This window comes from Bubalus kerabau, chromosome X (assembly GCF_029407905.1).
Source record: "Bubalus kerabau isolate K-KA32 ecotype Philippines breed swamp buffalo chromosome X, PCC_UOA_SB_1v2, whole genome shotgun sequence".
Taxonomy (NCBI): domain Eukaryota; kingdom Metazoa; phylum Chordata; class Mammalia; order Artiodactyla; family Bovidae; genus Bubalus; species Bubalus kerabau.
Genome location: NC_073647.1, coordinates 158,493,119 through 158,510,780, shown reverse-complemented (window position 1 = coordinate 158,510,780; position 17,662 = coordinate 158,493,119). Strand labels below are relative to the sequence as shown.

The 17,662-nt window shown below is 40.3% G+C and overlaps 1 protein-coding gene across 1 annotated transcript in view; it reads right to left on the bottom strand.

The window, feature by feature from the left end:
• Positions 1-14,594: 14,594 nt before the first annotated feature.
• The window catches only part of LOC129640251 (NBAS subunit of NRZ tethering complex-like), a 44,714-nt gene continuing 41,646 nt past the window's right edge, over positions 14,595-17,662 (bottom strand). Inside the window, 2 exon segments of the mRNA XM_055565456.1 lie at positions 14,595-16,155; positions 17,293-17,543. Of these exon segments, the coding sequence (XP_055421431.1) occupies positions 15,806-16,155; positions 17,293-17,543 (601 nt within the window). The 3' untranslated portion in view covers positions 14,595-15,805.

The following is a 17,662-nucleotide window of genomic DNA, read 5'->3' as shown; positions in this document are numbered from 1 at the left end:
ACAAATAACCCAAATTTAGAAGCTTAAAACATTGATTATCTCACAGTTCCTATGATTCATGAATCTGGTATGGTTTAGCTAGATGCCTCTCTGGATTAAGATCTTTTACGAGGCTAGAAATGAACCACTGGTCAGTTCTGCAGTTTCATCAGGTCGCTTGGTTGGGTGGCAGGAGATGCATAACCACAGTTACTCCATGGTGACTGGCATCCTTGGTCTCGCCATCTGGGGCTCTTCACAACAAGGTGCGTCGATTCCCCAAGAGTGCATGACCCAAGGAGGGGAGACGGCACCCAAGAAAGAAGCCACGGTCTTGTCAGAACTTTCAGAACTTACTTTGTAAAGGGCATCCCGTCACTTTTGCTGTACATATTCTGCTTGTTAAAAGTGAATTAAGTCAGTCTAGTCCACACTCAAAGGGAGGAGATCACACAGAGGATTAAACACTGGAAGGTCAAGATCATTAAGGGTCATCGCACAGGCTGTCTTTCCCAGCCTATTCATTGACTCAAAAAACATCTGGTCAATGAATGAACAAAGTAGCCAATGATGCCTACTGGAAGAGATCCTGTGCCAAATAGGAAACGACTTCTAGGGAAATTTGTGGATTTTTCACTTTTCATAAATGGAAAAAGGGCAAGTGGGCAAATAATCAACTTTGGAAACATAAAGACGACATAAGACTTTTAACAGGCCAGCCTTACTTTTCCTTAGAGTCTTCTAACAGGTCATTTTTCATAGGACTGTCTATGTTTTATTTACGAATAAATTATATTACATCATATTATGCTTCAAAAACTATTTTCTATCCTTTGCGTATTCTACCTGCTCCCTTTATTCTGTGCCTTTGACAATCACATGGGAAAGACAATTCTTTTTTAGATTTGCTCCTTTTTGCTTATCTCCTAAGCTCCTGGCTTTCTGCATTTTTGACAAGATAGGATATGCTTATCAAACAAAACTCTCACCCTGGAAAATAGAAGAAAATGGTGCCTTAAATGAAAATGCATTTAAGAACAGGAATGGAAGGATAATGTTTACAACTGTAATAATACATACAATCTAGCTGAAGGTCAGATGAGAGCAATATATATTGCACATTTAAAAACCCTGAAATAATCACTACTACGTAGCATTAGTAACAAATATATGCCTGGAATATAGAAGGCATTCAATAAACATTTACTGATTATCTCTTCCTTTGAACACATGGCATTTATTAATATCCTTAATGATACTTCTTATATTCAATTATAAATTCATTTGATATGTATTCATACATTTATCCCAATCAACTGTGAGCTTCAAAAGGGCAAGGAGCTTGGCAGTCTTTATTTAAACCTGTTTACAGCACCTAGAACAATGGCACTGAAAATGTGCTCACATAAACAGTTCCTGAATGTATCTGGAATGGATAAAGTCACTCAGTTTGGAATCAAATGAGTCAAATGTTGACTACATCAAAACCAAAGATAAATAGGCAAAATACTGATAAGATTATAGGAGAAAAAATTATGAGTTAATATTCAGTCACCCTGTAAAACTGAGTAAATGTAATGCTTTACAGTCAAGTTTGCAAAGTCACTTCACTCGTGTCCGACTCTTTGTGACCCCACAGACTGTGGCCCACAAGGCTTCTCAATCCATCGGATTCTCCAGACAGGAATACTGGAGTGGGTTGCCATTTCCTTCTCCAATAGTCAAATTCAGTATGATTACAAAATAGCAACAACAAACACCATTAAAATTTAGGGGGGAAATGGACAGCATATGCGTATGCCTGATACGTACAGCTGACTGATCTTCGACAAAGAAACAAAGGCAATACAATGGAGCAAAGACAGTTTTTTCAACAAATGGTGCTGGAACAACTGGACATCCACATGCCAAAAAAAGGAAGGAAAAAAATCAATCTAAACCCAGACCTACATCTTTCACAAAAATTAACTACAAATGGACCTTATACTTAAGCGTAAAACACAAAACTAAAAACTTTTAAGAGATCACATAGGAGAAAATCTAGATGACCTGAGTAGGGATATGAGTTTTCAGATATAATACCAAAGACATAATTCATAAAAGAAATAGTTGATAACTAGACTTTACTAAAGTTAAAAACTTTTGCTCTGAGAAATACAATGTTGAGAAAGTGAGAGACACGCTACAGACGGGAAGAAAATATTTGCAAAAGACACATCTGATAAACTACAGTTATATTAAATATACAAAGAACTCTTAAAACAACAATAAGAAAACAAGCCAGTTAAAAAATGAGCCAAGGACTTTAAAACACATCTCACCAAAGAACATATACAGATGGCAAATAAACATGTAAGAAGATACTGGATATCATATATCCTCAGGGAAATGAAAATTAAAACACCAGTGAGATACCACTACACACAGATCAGAATGGCCAAAATCTAGAACTCTGACACCATCAAATGCTGGCTAGGATGTGGAGAAACAAGAACTCTCATTCATTGCTGGTGGGAATGCAAAATGGTACAGTCACTTTGGAAGACAGTTTGGAAGTTTCTTACAAAATTAAACACACTCTTACCATATAATTGTACTCCTTGGTATTTATCCAAAGGAGCAGAAAACTTACATCCACATAAAAACCTACACATTAATGTTTACAACAGCTCTAATCATAATTGCCAAAACTTAGAAATGACCACATGTCCTGTGGTAGGTGATTGGATAAATAAACCAATATATCCACACAATGGGATATTATTCAGCATTAAAAAGAAATAAACTATCATGCCATGAAAAGACACAGAGAATCTCAAACGCGCATTACTAAGTGAAAGAAGCCATTCTGAAAAGGCTATGGAGCATATGACTATATGCAGCTATAGTCTATATAAAGCATATGACTATATGTAGCTATAGTCTATATAAAAGCATAAACTATACAACATTCTAAAAGAGGCAAAAATATGGACACAGTAAAAAGATCAATGGTTGCCAGGGGTTTGGGGGGGGGGTCATGAATAGGGAGAACACAGAGGATTTTTAGGGCAATGAAAATACTCTGATATTCAATGTGGTTAGATAATGTCACTATGCATCTGTCCACACCTACAGAAAGAACAACACTAAGGTGAACAGTAAGGTAAACTATGGGCTTTGGGTGACGATGATGTGTCAAGTGTAGGTTTATCAATTAAAAAAACAAAGTATCTCCTAATGAGGGATCTTGAAAGTGGGGGAGATTATACATGTATAGGGGCAGGAACAACTAGGAAACCTCTGTACCTTCCTCTTAATTTTGTTGTGAACCAAAACTGCTCTAAAAAATAGTCCTAAAAAATACATGAGAAAGGAACTTTTCATTCAGAAAAGGATCTTCAGAAATAGTGTCTTCTGAGACAAACATGCATTTGGCATGCATCCTTTCAATTTAAAGAAATTATGAAGATCAAAAGATCTTCATTCACTGTTGTAATGTATACACAAAGATCAATGTGGATATACACACACACACACACCAGTAATTAGAAAGACATGCATGTAGTTTCTTGGGCTTTAAAGTTAGTATGTTTGATCTTAAATAAACTAAGATCAACTGACTTACATATAGGAAAGTATGTATGCATTATGGAACTACATCAGCTTTAAGGGTTTGGTTTTTTTTTTTCAATACTTTACCATTTTTCCATTTTGGTATTAAAAAAAAAAACAAAGCTGATGTAGTGCCATAATACATACATACTTTCTTATATGTAAGTCAGTAGATCTTAGTTGATTTAAGATCAAACATACTAACTTTAAAGTCAAAGAAACTAAATGGTATGGACCTAACAGAAGCAGAAGATATTAAGAAGAGGTGGCAAGAATACACAGAAAATCTGTACAAAAGAGATCTTCATGACCCAGATAATCACGATGGTGTCATCACTCACCTAGAGCCAGACATCCTGGAATGTGATGTCAAGCGGGCCTTAGGAAGCATCTCTACTAACAAAACTAGTGGAGGTGATGGAATTTCAGTTGAGCTATTTCAAATCCTGAAGGATGATGCTGTGAATGTGCTGCACTCAATATGTCAGCAAATTTGGAAAATTCAGCAGTGCCCACAGGACTGGAAAAGGTCAGTTTTCATTCCAATCCCAAAGAAAAGTAATGCCAAAGAATGCTCAAACTACTGCACAATTGCACTCATCTCACATGCTAGTAATGCTCAAAATTTTCCAAGCCAGGCTTCGGCAATATGTGAACCGTGAACTTCCTGATGTTCAACCTGGTTTTAGAAAAGGCAGAGGAACCAGGGATCAAATTGCCAACATCCGCTGGATCATGGAAAAAGCAAGAGAGTTCCAGAAAAACATCTATTTCTGCTTAATTGACTATGCCAAAGCCTTTGACTGTGTGGATCACAATAAACTCTGGAAAATTCTGAAAGAGATGGGAATCCCAGACCACCTGACCTGCCTCTTGAGAAACCTATATGCAGCTCAGGAAGCAACAGTTAGAACTGGACATGGCACAACAGACTGGTTCCAAATAGGAAAAGGAGTACATCAAGGCTGGATATTGTCACCCTGCTTATTTAACTTATATGCAGAGTACATCATGAGAAACGCTGGGCTGGAGGAAGCACAAGCTGGAATCAAGATTGCCAGGAGAAATATCAATAACCTTAGATATGCAAAAGTGAAGAAGAACTAAAGAGCTTCTTGATAAAAGTGAAAGAAGAGAGTGAAAAAGTTGGCTTAAAGCTCAACATTCAGAAAACTAAGATCATGGCATCCTGTCCCATCACTTCATGGCAAATAGATGGAGAAACAGTGTTTATTTTTTTGGGCTCCAAAATCACTGCAGATGGTGACTGCAGCCATGAAATTAAAAGACGCTTACTCCTTGGAAGGAAAGTTATGACCAACCTAGACAGCATATTAAAAAGCAGAGAGATTACTTTACCAACAAAGGTCGTCTAGTCAAAGCTATGGTTTTTCCAGTAGTCATGTATGGATGTGAGAGTTGGACCACAAAGAAAGCTGAGCACCAAAGAATTGATGCTTTTGAACTGTGGTGTTGGAGGAGACTCTTCAGAGTCCCTTGGACTGTAATGAAATTTAACCAGTCCATCCTAAAGGAGATCAGTCCTGAGTTTTCATTGGAGGGAGTGATGTTGAAGCTGATACTTCAATACTTTGTCCACCTGGTGCGAAGAGCTGACTCATTGGAAAATACCCTGATGCTGGGAAAGATTGAAGGCGGGAGGAGAAGGGGACGACAGAGGATGAGATGGTTGGATGGCATCACCGACTCAATGGACATGAGTTTGAGTAAACTCCAGGAGTTGGTGATAGACAGGGAGGACTGGCGTGCTGCAGTCCAGGGGGTCACAAAGAATAGGACACAAATGCATGACTGAACTGAAGTGTCTAAAACCTTATTACATATAAAAGTAAAGGGTGGCAGAATCACAGTCCCCAAAGAGGTATATCCTAATCCTTGGATCTGCGAACATGCTATGGTAACGGCAAAGGGACTTTGCTGATGTGATTAATGGTCCAGTCCCTGCAATGGGGAGATTATCCAGGGCTTTCCACGCAGGCTCCCATCTTTTCACGTGAGTCCTTGAAAGTGAGACCCTTTCCTGGCTTTGGTTGGAGAGAAGCATGTGAAGACAGAGAATCGGAGAGAGGCAGTGTTGTCGGCTTTGAAGATGGAGGAGAGGGGCCACGAGCCAAAGAAGGGAGTTTCACTTCCTTCACTCACCACTGGATTCTCCCCTGGAACCTCCAACAACAAAGCAGCCCTTCCTAAACCTGCATTTCAGCCCAGAGAGACCCCTGCCCAACCTCTCACCTACAAAATTAAAGACAATTAATGATATTATTTAAGCATTGAGGGGTGTGGTAATCAGTTACAATAGCACTAGGAAAAGTAATACATGGAGGCAATTTTTTTTTTTTTTTTTTTACTTTTTCGTTTCTTTTTTTTTTTTTTTTAAAAAGAAGAAGCACACACATAAATTGTGTCAAGGAAAAAGTGATTATAAATGAAACACATGAAATCCAGGCTATCTGAGGAATAAAGAAGAAACGGGGCATGAAAGTCTTGGGGGATATATGGTATTTTTATTCCATTTCTCAAAGAGCAAGGAAGGAAGTGGTTCTATTTCTTTTTACAAAAAAGAGACCAGATAAGGGGCAGATGTGGACTCCATATAAGAAATAACATCAATGGATCCAATCTGCTTCAGAAAATAGTGGGTGCCTCCCTGAGGAAAAAAGATTATCATTTCCTGAAGACCTCTAACACTAAACAGATAAGAATAGGATTGGAATTCTGACTCAGCTACTAAGTTGCTTCTGACCTTGAACAAATTACTTAACCTCTAACCTTCAATGTGCTCATTTCAAACTGAGATGTAATATCAACCTTGCAGGGTCACTGTGATGATAACTAGAGAGAAGGTCAAGTGGAGAGCCAGCTTCTGGTACATAATAAGTGAACAATAAATGGGAGCTATTACCACTGTTATTACACAGCACGTGCAGTGATCTCTGTAGATGACAGATAACGCCTGAGGTCTTATAATTTATTGTTAGCTTGACCTTCATTTAGTATGTGTGGCAGGAACCATTTTCCTGTCCTTTGCACAGTTACTACCCAGGCCTGCAGAGGAGGACGTTCCCCGATTGGTCCTGAGAAGGAAAGTACCGCTCCTCTCTTCACCTTTCACTTCCGGGGGAGGAGGAGGGACAGCTGATGACACAAGGGGGAAGACACTGACGCTGGGTGGCTAGTCCTTTCCCGTTCTTTCTGAGATGTGCCTGTGACTTTTCTCCTGCTCTTGTCCTCCCGGTGGCCGACATTTGTGGGATAAGTGTGGACTTTGGTTCAAGTGAGGCATTATGTGTCCAATACATTCATGTGACTACTGAACATTTGAAATGCGACTCGTCTTTATTAACAAGTCCGCAACAGATGGTAAAGAACATGCAAAAATAAAAACAAAACAGCAAAAACAAAAATGTGGAAATATCTCGCTCATATTTTTATGGGCTTCCCTGGTAGCTCGGATGGTAAAGAATCTGATTGCAATGCAGGAGACCTGGGTTGAAATGGTAACATTTAGGACAATTTCACCTATTTTGTGTCACCTTTTTTAAATGTGACTACTAGAACGTCTCAAATTCCACAGGTGGTTCACATCACCGTTCTACTGGGCAGCACTAACCCAGAGGCCACCACTCGGGGTCCCATGGATGGGAATCAAGGTGGGAGGCAGCACTCTTGAGGACGCACTCATGCTCTCCAAATAAAATATCCTCGTGTTTGGCAGGGATGTCTAAAGATCTGGGCAGGGAGCAAGTACGAGGAAGGCTGAATGTATAAAATCAACCATGCTTGCTACACCAACCCTCCCAACAATAAAGTAACTGATCTTCATCTGGCTGATCCCTCTGACTCTTAACTGACTGTAACTTTGGAAGACGAGACACTATTTACTGCTTTTTCCCCATCAAGCCCCAAATATATGATGGAAATACTTCAATTCAGACAAGCACAAAGCAAAGGTAACAGTCTTCTCATGGTCCTTAGGGGCACAGAATTCAAAACCATTTATGTTGATTTCAGTTGAGAGATCTATTGAGGGTGATTTTCAGCAGAAACAAACACCGGCATGAGTGGCAAAGCTCCCTAGAGAAAGGTCTCTGAGACAAGTGGGATTTCATAGAATAAAAGACAGCAACAGTAGCCACTGGGACACAACTGAGAGGAACGCAGAGCTTAAATGGGGAAATGGAAATTAGGTAGGCAGAGTGACTGCAGACGGGGACATGTGAAATACATCAGCCTCAGAGAGGAGACAAGGTGGGTGCTTTTTCTTTTCTCCATGGGGAACACACATCACAGTTAACCTCTTGATGGGAGACCTACCCAACCAATCTCTGGATAAGCGGTTTGACCTGATACGCTGGCAAAGTTAAACCCAGTGGGGGTTTTTTCTGTCAACTCCCCTTTGCTCTCACCCCACCAGGCCTCTTCCATGCTCTCCAGCCTTCTAGGAATGTGTGTCTGGATTGAACTCGGAACAGGATTTTGCTTGGCTCTTTCAGAGCTGGTGATCTGCCTGAGTTTTCTAAATTACAAGGTCATAGAGTTGAGGTTGATACTGTTTTAATTTTTTTCTCTTTTTCTTTTAGAGTTTTTAAAATGCAATGCATGGAAAACTTGGGGCAGGATTAATTTAACTTCAAATTTGCTGAAGAAGCTACTCCTAGAGTGAAAGAAGGTGTATTCTGCTGAAAGAACCTGATTAATCACCCAGACACCTGACGTAGCCCTCTCTGTAAGACTGAGCAGAAACCAGGAAAACCATCTCTGAACTTTACTTTTGTTGAGTTTACGAATTTTGGATTTCGATGGAATTGAACTTTAACTAAAAGGGCAGGTGGATTTGATTTTAAGGATGTCAATTTCTCCCTGGGAATTTAATCACAGGAATTTAAATTTGGGTCATTTTAAAGTTGCTGACCTGTAACACTTGGCCTATTTCTACTCTCATTTAAGCTCGTGGCTTAACTTAAAACTTGTGATGAGTTTTAATCTTCAGTTCAGTTAGGCAAAAATCTGAGATGGGAAACAGAACAGAGAGTGAATTTTTAGCCTCGTCCACAGGAAGGCGGAGGAGGGTCTCTTCTGACCTAGGCTGGAGTCTTCTACAACAGGTTGCACTGCCACGACTGGTCCCAGGAGGATGCACCACACGACTCACAGGGACGAGAGGAGTGGCCTCAGGGAGTGGGCGTGGCAGGGCGGGTAATATCACCAGGTCCCCACAGACTCTGGACTCCTTTCTCCCCTCACTGGCAAGAGGTTTCATTATCAAGCCGAATTAATTAAGCAAGCCAAAAGTCCCCTGTCCTCTCCTCATCTTTCCATTATGAGGAGAAAATTTCCACTCCAACCAAAACTATAGCAAGCGCACCGCGGGCATCCCTCTCCCCGTCTCCTGACTCCTCCCCACTGGATGAGAGCAGACTTCAGAGCCACAGGTTAATGTCCCAACCCCAGTCTGCCCTGCCTGTCAGGGCACACCCATCCTTAGCTTCCTTCTAGAATGACTTTCTGCAGCCGTTCTTAACAAGCCAAGTTTCAAACAAGTGTGAACTTTCATGAAAGACAGACTACTGGGCTGCAGATCCAGGCCATGTTCCCCAATTCCAGCTCTTCCGACAGTATTTATTTATTGTTGATAGTCATTTTCATCCTCCTGAATTCTAAATGGGGGTATGAGTAAAGAAAGAGTGGAGCCATGATTAATCATGACCCTCAAACTACTGCATTCAAGTCCTGGAAAAATCAATCACCTCTTCTCTAAAGCGAAATCCTGGCCTGGCAATGAAACTGAGGAAGAGGAGAATGTACGCCTCTCCCAGAGAACTCTCTGCTAAGCTTGATTAATATTAAAAAATGTATATGTTTGCAAAAAAATTATAAAAGCTAAACTTTGTAGAAGGAAAAGATATATTGCAAGCTCAAAAATTCATAGAGTGTTATCATGACATTACCATGCACACATTCCATTTACATTTTCAAGTTCTTTCTGACACCTCTACATTTGGAAAGCTGATTAGGAATTACACTATTTTGAGGAACTGAACTATAAGACAATCCTTTAGGCACTGACCAGACATATCTTCATTATTTTTTGTATTACACATATTTAGGAAGTTGAAATGCTCTTTCATATGGGCACCAGGATGGCTGTGGTTTTGAAAAGAATAACTTATAACTGGTTCTCAAAGTGTAGGCCACAAACCACAAAGGTCTATGACTCTTCAAGAGTGACCTTGTGAACAAGGTCAAAATTATTTTGATAATGACATGAAAACATTATTTACCTTTTTCGCCATGTTGACACTTAGATGATGGTAAAAAAGCAATGGTGGATAAAACTGTGGGGACTTAGCACAATCAAGGGAGTGGCACCAAGCTGTCCTAAGAGTCACTGGGCTCTCCACTGGTATTTTCATTTGAGAATGTTCTTGATGAAGGAGTAAAAATAATTCATTAAATCTCAACCACTGAATGCATTATCTTTGAAGGACTGATAGATACACATAAAATGCCTCACTGTGTACTGAAATATAATAAAGAAAAAGTGTTTGAATGACTCTCTCAGTCATGAAGAGGTGAAGTAGCTGCTTTGGCATACATTACCATTTATGCTTGAAAGAATGACTTAATAGACAAATTATGGCTATTCAGACTTGAATATTTGGCAAACATTTTCTCCAACGTGAACAAAGTGAGCCTGTCACTTCAAGAAAAATAACTCACAGTATTTGTTGCCAATGACAAAACTTAAGCTTTCAAGCAAAAATTGGAATTTTGGAAAACATGTACCCACAACTGTGAGCGTGACAGCTTCCCAATGCTTAAAGACTCGCTGGATGAGATGAGTGTTCAGAATAATCCATGTGATTTTGTTGATGATATATAAGGCTCTGTATCAACATTTGGATGATTTGTATAACTCAGTGAGCCAATTTTCCAAATGCTTAATGCATTATATTCCAAATCATACACGGGTAAAAGAGCCATTCAAAGTGCAATCTAGAACAACAGTTTAGTATAACGGAGCATAGAGATATAAAGGATAGGATTTCTGATTCTACACTACAACTAGCCTGTAAGAATCTATCATTTGTTGAGAGTTTAGTGTGGCAAGAACACTCAAAATTACACCACAGGCCATTAAAGCACACCTCCCTTTTCTAACCTTGTATCTGTGTAAGGCTGAAAACTTCATCTTCTTCAACCCACACAACAAAAACTGAACACAGAAACAAACATGAGAGCCTAGCTGTGTTCTGTTAACATTAAGCCAGACATGTAACTGTAAAATGATGTCACACTTTCATTTTGTGTGTGTGTGTGAAATAACTCTCTTTCTATTTTCCATTAAGAGATGCTATTACCAGCAACCTATAAATGGATCTATTATTGGTAGTCTTAAGTGAATTAAACATATATTTTTAAAATATGTTGGTTTTAATTTCTAATATGATAAATATCAACAGATATTACATAAACAAAGGCTGTTTAGGATCTTCAATAACTGTTAAGAATAATAAGGCATTCACAAATTAAAAGATGTAAAAACTGTCCATCTATGATAATAACTATTTTAACAACCACTTTAAGGAGTATCTGTTTTTATACTGTGCTAGATACCTGGAGCTTTGGAGATAAAAGGCAACATCGTTGCCGTCAAAGAATTTCTAATTTCATAGGGAGACTAATTCTCAATTACTATAATTTTACTGTAAAGAAAAAAACCCTTAATTTTAAGTTTCTTATAGGCATGTCTTTTATGTTTTGATGTCTCCAATGGCAACTAATAGAGTATACAGCACACAATAATGCCTAAATACTTAATACATCTGTATAGCATGCATTTGATTGATGCATCAGAAAGTCATATATTATGCCATGCAATCAGGAAATAGGCATTACCTAAACATTTTTACATAGATTTCTGACAGCAATTTTCATTATGGTGAAAAATGCACTCCCATTCTTAGTTAACAGACGGCATTAGCACTGGAAAGATCCTGAAGTTATAGCTAAAATGCAGCCTTTTGCTTGTGACTTAAACTTCTGAAGTAAAATTTATTTTTAGATCATATCATGGTTTTTAAGATAAATCTATTTTCCTAGATTTTTACAGCAATTAGTCTAGACAATGGGAGGAAATAGTAGCTTAGTTCAAGAATCTAAACACTCTTATGAACAAGAGATGGCCTCATGCCGTTTCCACAGCTTCAGAAGGCAGAACCAGAAAGTCGGCAACGTAAGAGAAAGAAAGATTCCTTATGTGCATGTGTGTATATGTGTGTGTGTGTGTGTGTGTCTGTGTGTGTGTGTGTGTGTAAATAAATATAGAAGCAGAGGTAGTAGCTTAATTAACAATAGAAATGATGCTCAAGGTAAGAGGTCAGACTAAAGAGGTTCTCAAGAATTTTTCTGCTCTAACCCAAAGGAGATACATTTCCCAAATGAACAAACTGGTAGAAGCTGAAACCTCGGGTGCACACGGGTGGGGAGCGGGTGGTAAACGCCTACCCAATCCAGTTTGAGAAGCAGTGCACAGGACACTGGAAGGCACTTTTAATTCTGCGATTACCGAGCTTTAAAAGAAAGATTCGGGCAAACTCCAGAGGAGCACTTCCTAAATAGGAGGAGTATTTTCCACATCCTTATTTTTGGATGTAGCTCTACCAGCAAACGAGAGTGAGCACTGAGCACAGAATACAAAGGCTGGGATTACATGCAAGTGCTCCCTTTTATTAGAGAAGGCAATGGCACCCCACTCCAGTACTCTTGCCTGGAAAATCCCATGGATGCAGGAGCCTGGTAGGCTGCAGTCCATAGGGTCGTGAAGAGTCGGACACAACTGACTGACTTCACTGTCACTCTTCACTTTCACGCATTGGAGAAGGAAATGGCAACCCACTCCAGTGTTCTTGCCTGGAGAATCCCAGGGATGGAGGAGCCCGGTGGGCTGCCATCTATGGGGTCGCACAGAGCCGGACATGACTGAAGCGACTTAGCAGCAGCAGCAGCAGCAGCCCCCTTCTATAATCACATCATGTTTGAACCAAGCAAATGGTGTTCTGACCTGCTTTTCAGCTTTGCTGACCATTTTCCTGGATTTCTAACCCACGAACTTGTTCCCTGGCCCTTCTATAAAAATGTTTCTAATTACTGATTTGGAAAAGCAATATGAGAGCAACCCTAACCTGACTCAACTGGAAAGGGGCAATTGAGAACTAGAGCCAATGCACTTGAAACATTTGTATTCTTTTTCCTTCTGCATATTCATCACCTCGAATGTCATGCAAATTCAATCTTAGCCTACATGACATAATGTTGTTTTGTGAATATTTTCCCCAGAATGTCTATGAATTCTGCTAACGCAAGCGACTATTATTATGAAGGCAAAATGCCTTAGCAGGCTTATTTCATCACAGAATGGGTATGAAATTCAGGCTTTGGGGATATTCTTCTATGAATTCCAGTATCTGAATACTTGTTAGGCCCTCTAGCAGGAGTTCACCAGTTCTTTCCAAAAGTTTGGCTCTGAATTAAATGTGGGTACACATTTGAAAACTGCACACTATATATGAGTAACATACACTTATTTTACATTTTTTTACATCATGTACAAGCTGTGGCAGCATCTGGTGTTTCGCAAACTTGGCCACATCCAGCCGCATTTCCTTTTCCAAATGTGTCCTCTGACGTGTGAGGGGTGTATTTCAACATGAATTTTATACCCTCTCTCTCTAGGACAGCATTGTGTGATATCGAAGACGCACTGCACCTAAACTTTGTATTTGCCCTCTCTGAATGGAAAACTTAGAGCTTGCCAATTAATAAACCAAGAATAGACATAAAGCTAAAGATAGCAAATTAATGTGGCTGTCTTACTTTTCTATAGCTTGACTTAGTAGGAAACCACCTCTTGACACATTCTATAGCAAAATATCTTGCTGAGAATTAACACCATCTGGGCTAAGAGAAAACAACACCACAATTAACTGACTCGATCCCAACTGGGTTAGCTATGCATCTTTTCCTTGGAAAAAGTGCACATATGCCCACAGACAACTGGGTCATATATTTTCTCGTGGTTTGAGGGTATCTTTAAGAAACTAAGGCGATGAGAATGTGCTGTAACTTAAAATCTTCTGACTGAAAACATAAATAACAATCTGAGTAGACTCTGCATCTAAATCCTAGGTTTGCTTGCTGCTGCTAAGTCGCTTCAGTCGTGTCCGACTCTATGCGACCCCATAGATGGCAGCCCACGAGGCTCCCCCATCCCTAGGATTCTCCAGGCAAGAACACTGGAGTGGGTAGGTTTGCTTAACCATGAGCAAATAACCACTGTTGGAAAGTCTAGGCTGTTTGTCCACCCCCATACCCGTGCTCACAATTAGAACATGGCCTTGGCTGGCTATGCTAGGCTTTGTCTCTGCCCTTAGACAAAATACATAAAACCTTCTTCAGCCTGGGCCACTCCATCTTCCTGGCCAGTCTGTTCACTTGTAGAGCTCCTTCAGCTGGTTCACAGGTCCCACCCAGCTCTGGAGCCATTTTCCTTTCTCAGCCCTTTCCCTCCAAAACACACTTGCAGCGTTGCTAGTACGTAATTGGACTCCAACTTCTCACCCCTTGGAGATCTATCCACTGTTTGCTGGACTCTCGTCTTTTCCCAGACATTGCGAGGCTCCGGCCCGGCCTTCCTCATTTAGACTTAGCCCTGCTCTGGAAAAAGCCATTCGTGACAGGCTGCTCCGCTTGGACTGAAAATGCCTGGGGCTCTCTGGCCCTACTTTTCTCCCACAGTTGCTACAAAGACTCCAGGTCCCTTGACTCTAGCTGTTTGTTCTACTTCTTAGAAATAGTATACTTCAGTACTTAAGAGCAAAGACCCTGGAACAAGCCTCCCTGAGTTCAAATCACAGCTCCTCTATTACCAAATTAACCTTGTTCAACCTCAATTTCATTTCCTCACCTACTCAAATCAGGGTAATGCTATTATCTGTTTCATAAATTCCAATTACAGCCTTTGCCCTAAGGAGGCAGAAGTCTAACAGAGATTCCTGAGGCTAAACCAAGGAGCTGAGAAGTGGCAGGTCCAAAGTTCAAAGCCTTGTAACTCTACACGTGTGCTCTTTTCAGATATATCATGCTAAATCCTTTTATAACCATCCTTGCTTTTTTCTTAACAACAACAAAAATGATTATCTCCTTTTCACCGTATTGGTTATAAAATTTCAAACCAAGTTATTAACTGAATTAATTGAGTTATAATAAGGAAATGGAGTCCTTGGTTACCCACAACTATTAATCTAGCAAAGCGGCTAAAACTAGCATTTCTAGTAGATGTTTGAACCTCCACCTGTGCCAATCTCCAAATGAATGACTTGGATTCTTAGACTCTATGCTCAGTTTTCAGGATAACATGAACTACAGTAAAAATACACAAGGTAGGGTCCTGGGCAGACTGGGCAACTTGGTAAAAAGAGAAGGTAGCAGCAAAGACGGGAGAGAAAGTGAAAGGGAGTCCCAAAGATGATGCTGTTTAGATCTGAGACCAGCAGTCAGATTTTCTAGGCGAGACAATGCCCCATGTCCAAGCAATGAGAAATTCACATTTGTGGTAAGCAGGGGAGTCTGGGTGAGAGGGGCAAGAGGGGAGGGGAAGGACCTATACTCTCTATTTCTGTGAAAGTCTACATTGTTGAAGGAGCAACAGCAGGACTTAGAATCCAGTTAAAAGTGCTTACCGAGACACAGAATGGACATTGGAAAATGCCACACAGACTCCAGGCAATTTTACCAGCCAGTCACGTCCTAAGTGTTATTAATGCAAAAATTTTTTAAGATCTTGATTTTCAATGCAGCAAGTTGTTAGCCTGGCTCTGAATGCAGGAAACATGGGCTTGGCCCTGGAGGTTCTTTCCACTCGTCAGTTGGAAAGAAGAGGATGGAGCATTTAATATAAAATGACATATTATGAGAACAACTATAATATGAACAAAATGGATGTGCAAATTACAACCGTCAAGCCTGATTTAGACTACCTGTACAATTATGATAGAGGAAAATGACCTCCCAATGAACATACGTCATGCTCAGCAGAAAACAAAACCACCAACCACGTAAGTATTTCTCATTTCAAGAAAGGAAACAAAAACCAATTGACAGACCAGAAGGGCAATTTTCATTTCTTCTAAAATGGCCAGTATACGTGAAGCTATCTTTTGGTTACCTTGGTCACAGCTTTTGGAGAAAAGGTCACTGCATCCACCACAGTGATGAGGTCGCCTGGGAGGAGGCGATCAAAGTACTTCATGCAGACGTCACAGGCGTGCAGCCACTCTTGGGGGGATGCCGGGACTTGTTTAACGAGGTGAGGGTCTCCAGTCTAGAACAGCTTCTGTAACCAGATGGTGTACGGAGAGCTTGGGGAAAGCATGCGGCCATCCTTTCCAGGGATTTTGGGAACAAGTTTGGAAACGGATAAGATATTCTGACTTGAAAGGATTGGCTCCAATGCCTCAAGGGGATTCATGTTTTCATCAGTCACCTTTTTGTAGTCAAGACCTATTGGAAAGGCAAGAAAAAGAGAGAGTAGTTCATTCCAACATAAACATACAGGAACTTTCAAACCCACACAGGGCCTCTCTGCATGGTTGAATGAAAAGATTCAGTTCCAACAGACAGCTTCGTTTGTCACTGAGATAAAACTGAAAATCTGAGTTCCAATCCCTGCCTGCAGCTTGGCCAACTGTGCAGCCCTCAACAGGTCACTCTGTGAGTCCCAGCATCCTCACACGTACCCTGGACCTGGCAACATCTCCTCACTTCCTCAGTGCCCCACAGCACCTACATCCTCTTCCAACAGCTCTCTCACCAAACTGCACCAGGTTCATCTGTCATCCAGCTGACATCTCATCAACTACCTAAAGGCAGGGATTGAACCTCACTCCTTTTCCTCTGTGTCTGGTCCAGGGTCGAATTCAGTTACTCAGTAAACCACTGTTAAACTGAAGTAAATTCTCACAATCGTTATGAATAGCAGATGAAAGTACCTTATAAATTATAAAGGCTTCCCAGGTGGCTCAGATGGTAAAGAATCTGCCTGCAATGCCAGGAGACCCGGGTTCAGTAAATTATACAATTTCATACGGATTTGAGAGATTTTAATGTAGTTAACTTCTTTTCTTTTCTTTTTTTCCCCTTTTTCTCTCCCTATCTTTAATTGCATACCTTCTGGTTAACCTCTTAGTTATGAGCATAAAGACAAATAGACACCATTCTACAGATTTCCACAATTCATTAAAGATTCTAAAGCTCTTATTTTAAAGGCTTCATACATTCCTTAAACACATAGGTTCCACTGAAGTAAAATTCTGCCAAATGGCCTATTTTAAAGTGTCTCAACCTTGTCATTTATATAGATAAAATATAAACAATGGGAGTAGGGGAAAAAAGACCTCAAGAACTTTGGATTTGAATACCAGGCCTTCTGTAAGTCACTGTGTGACCTAACTTTCTCTAGTATTTAAGTCTCTCAACAGTAAGTAAAGGAGCTAGAGAGATAACTAAAGTCAATTAGCATCAAAATACTGAGGTTTCACAGTCATGCCAGCCACGGTGCAGGAACACGATCATGTACCAAAAATGAAGTCCGAGACTGAATTTAAAGAATGAATTCAGGCAGGAAGATGATCATCTTACCTGATGCCACTACCTTAAATTTCTTCAGTAGCCGAACATGGGTTTCCGGTTTAATGGCGTACTTCCCGAAATCCGCACAGCCACAGCTCTCCAGCAGAGTGAAATAGTACAGCAGCCTTTCGTGATCAAAACCACTGATCGTAGGGTAAATATACTTGACCATGTGTTTGTGAAAGCCTTCAGGGTCGGTCTTCAATGTCTCAAAGAGATGAAGGGACTGGGCGTGGTTTTCAATTTCTCCTGTGGACAAACTGAAATTAAGAGACAAATTATGTTAAGATTGGTAAGATTTGGTTCCATTTTTTTCTTTTAAGTGCCCTTTTTTCTGGAAACCTAGGAAGAAAGGCTGCTGCTTCTAAGTTGCTTCAGT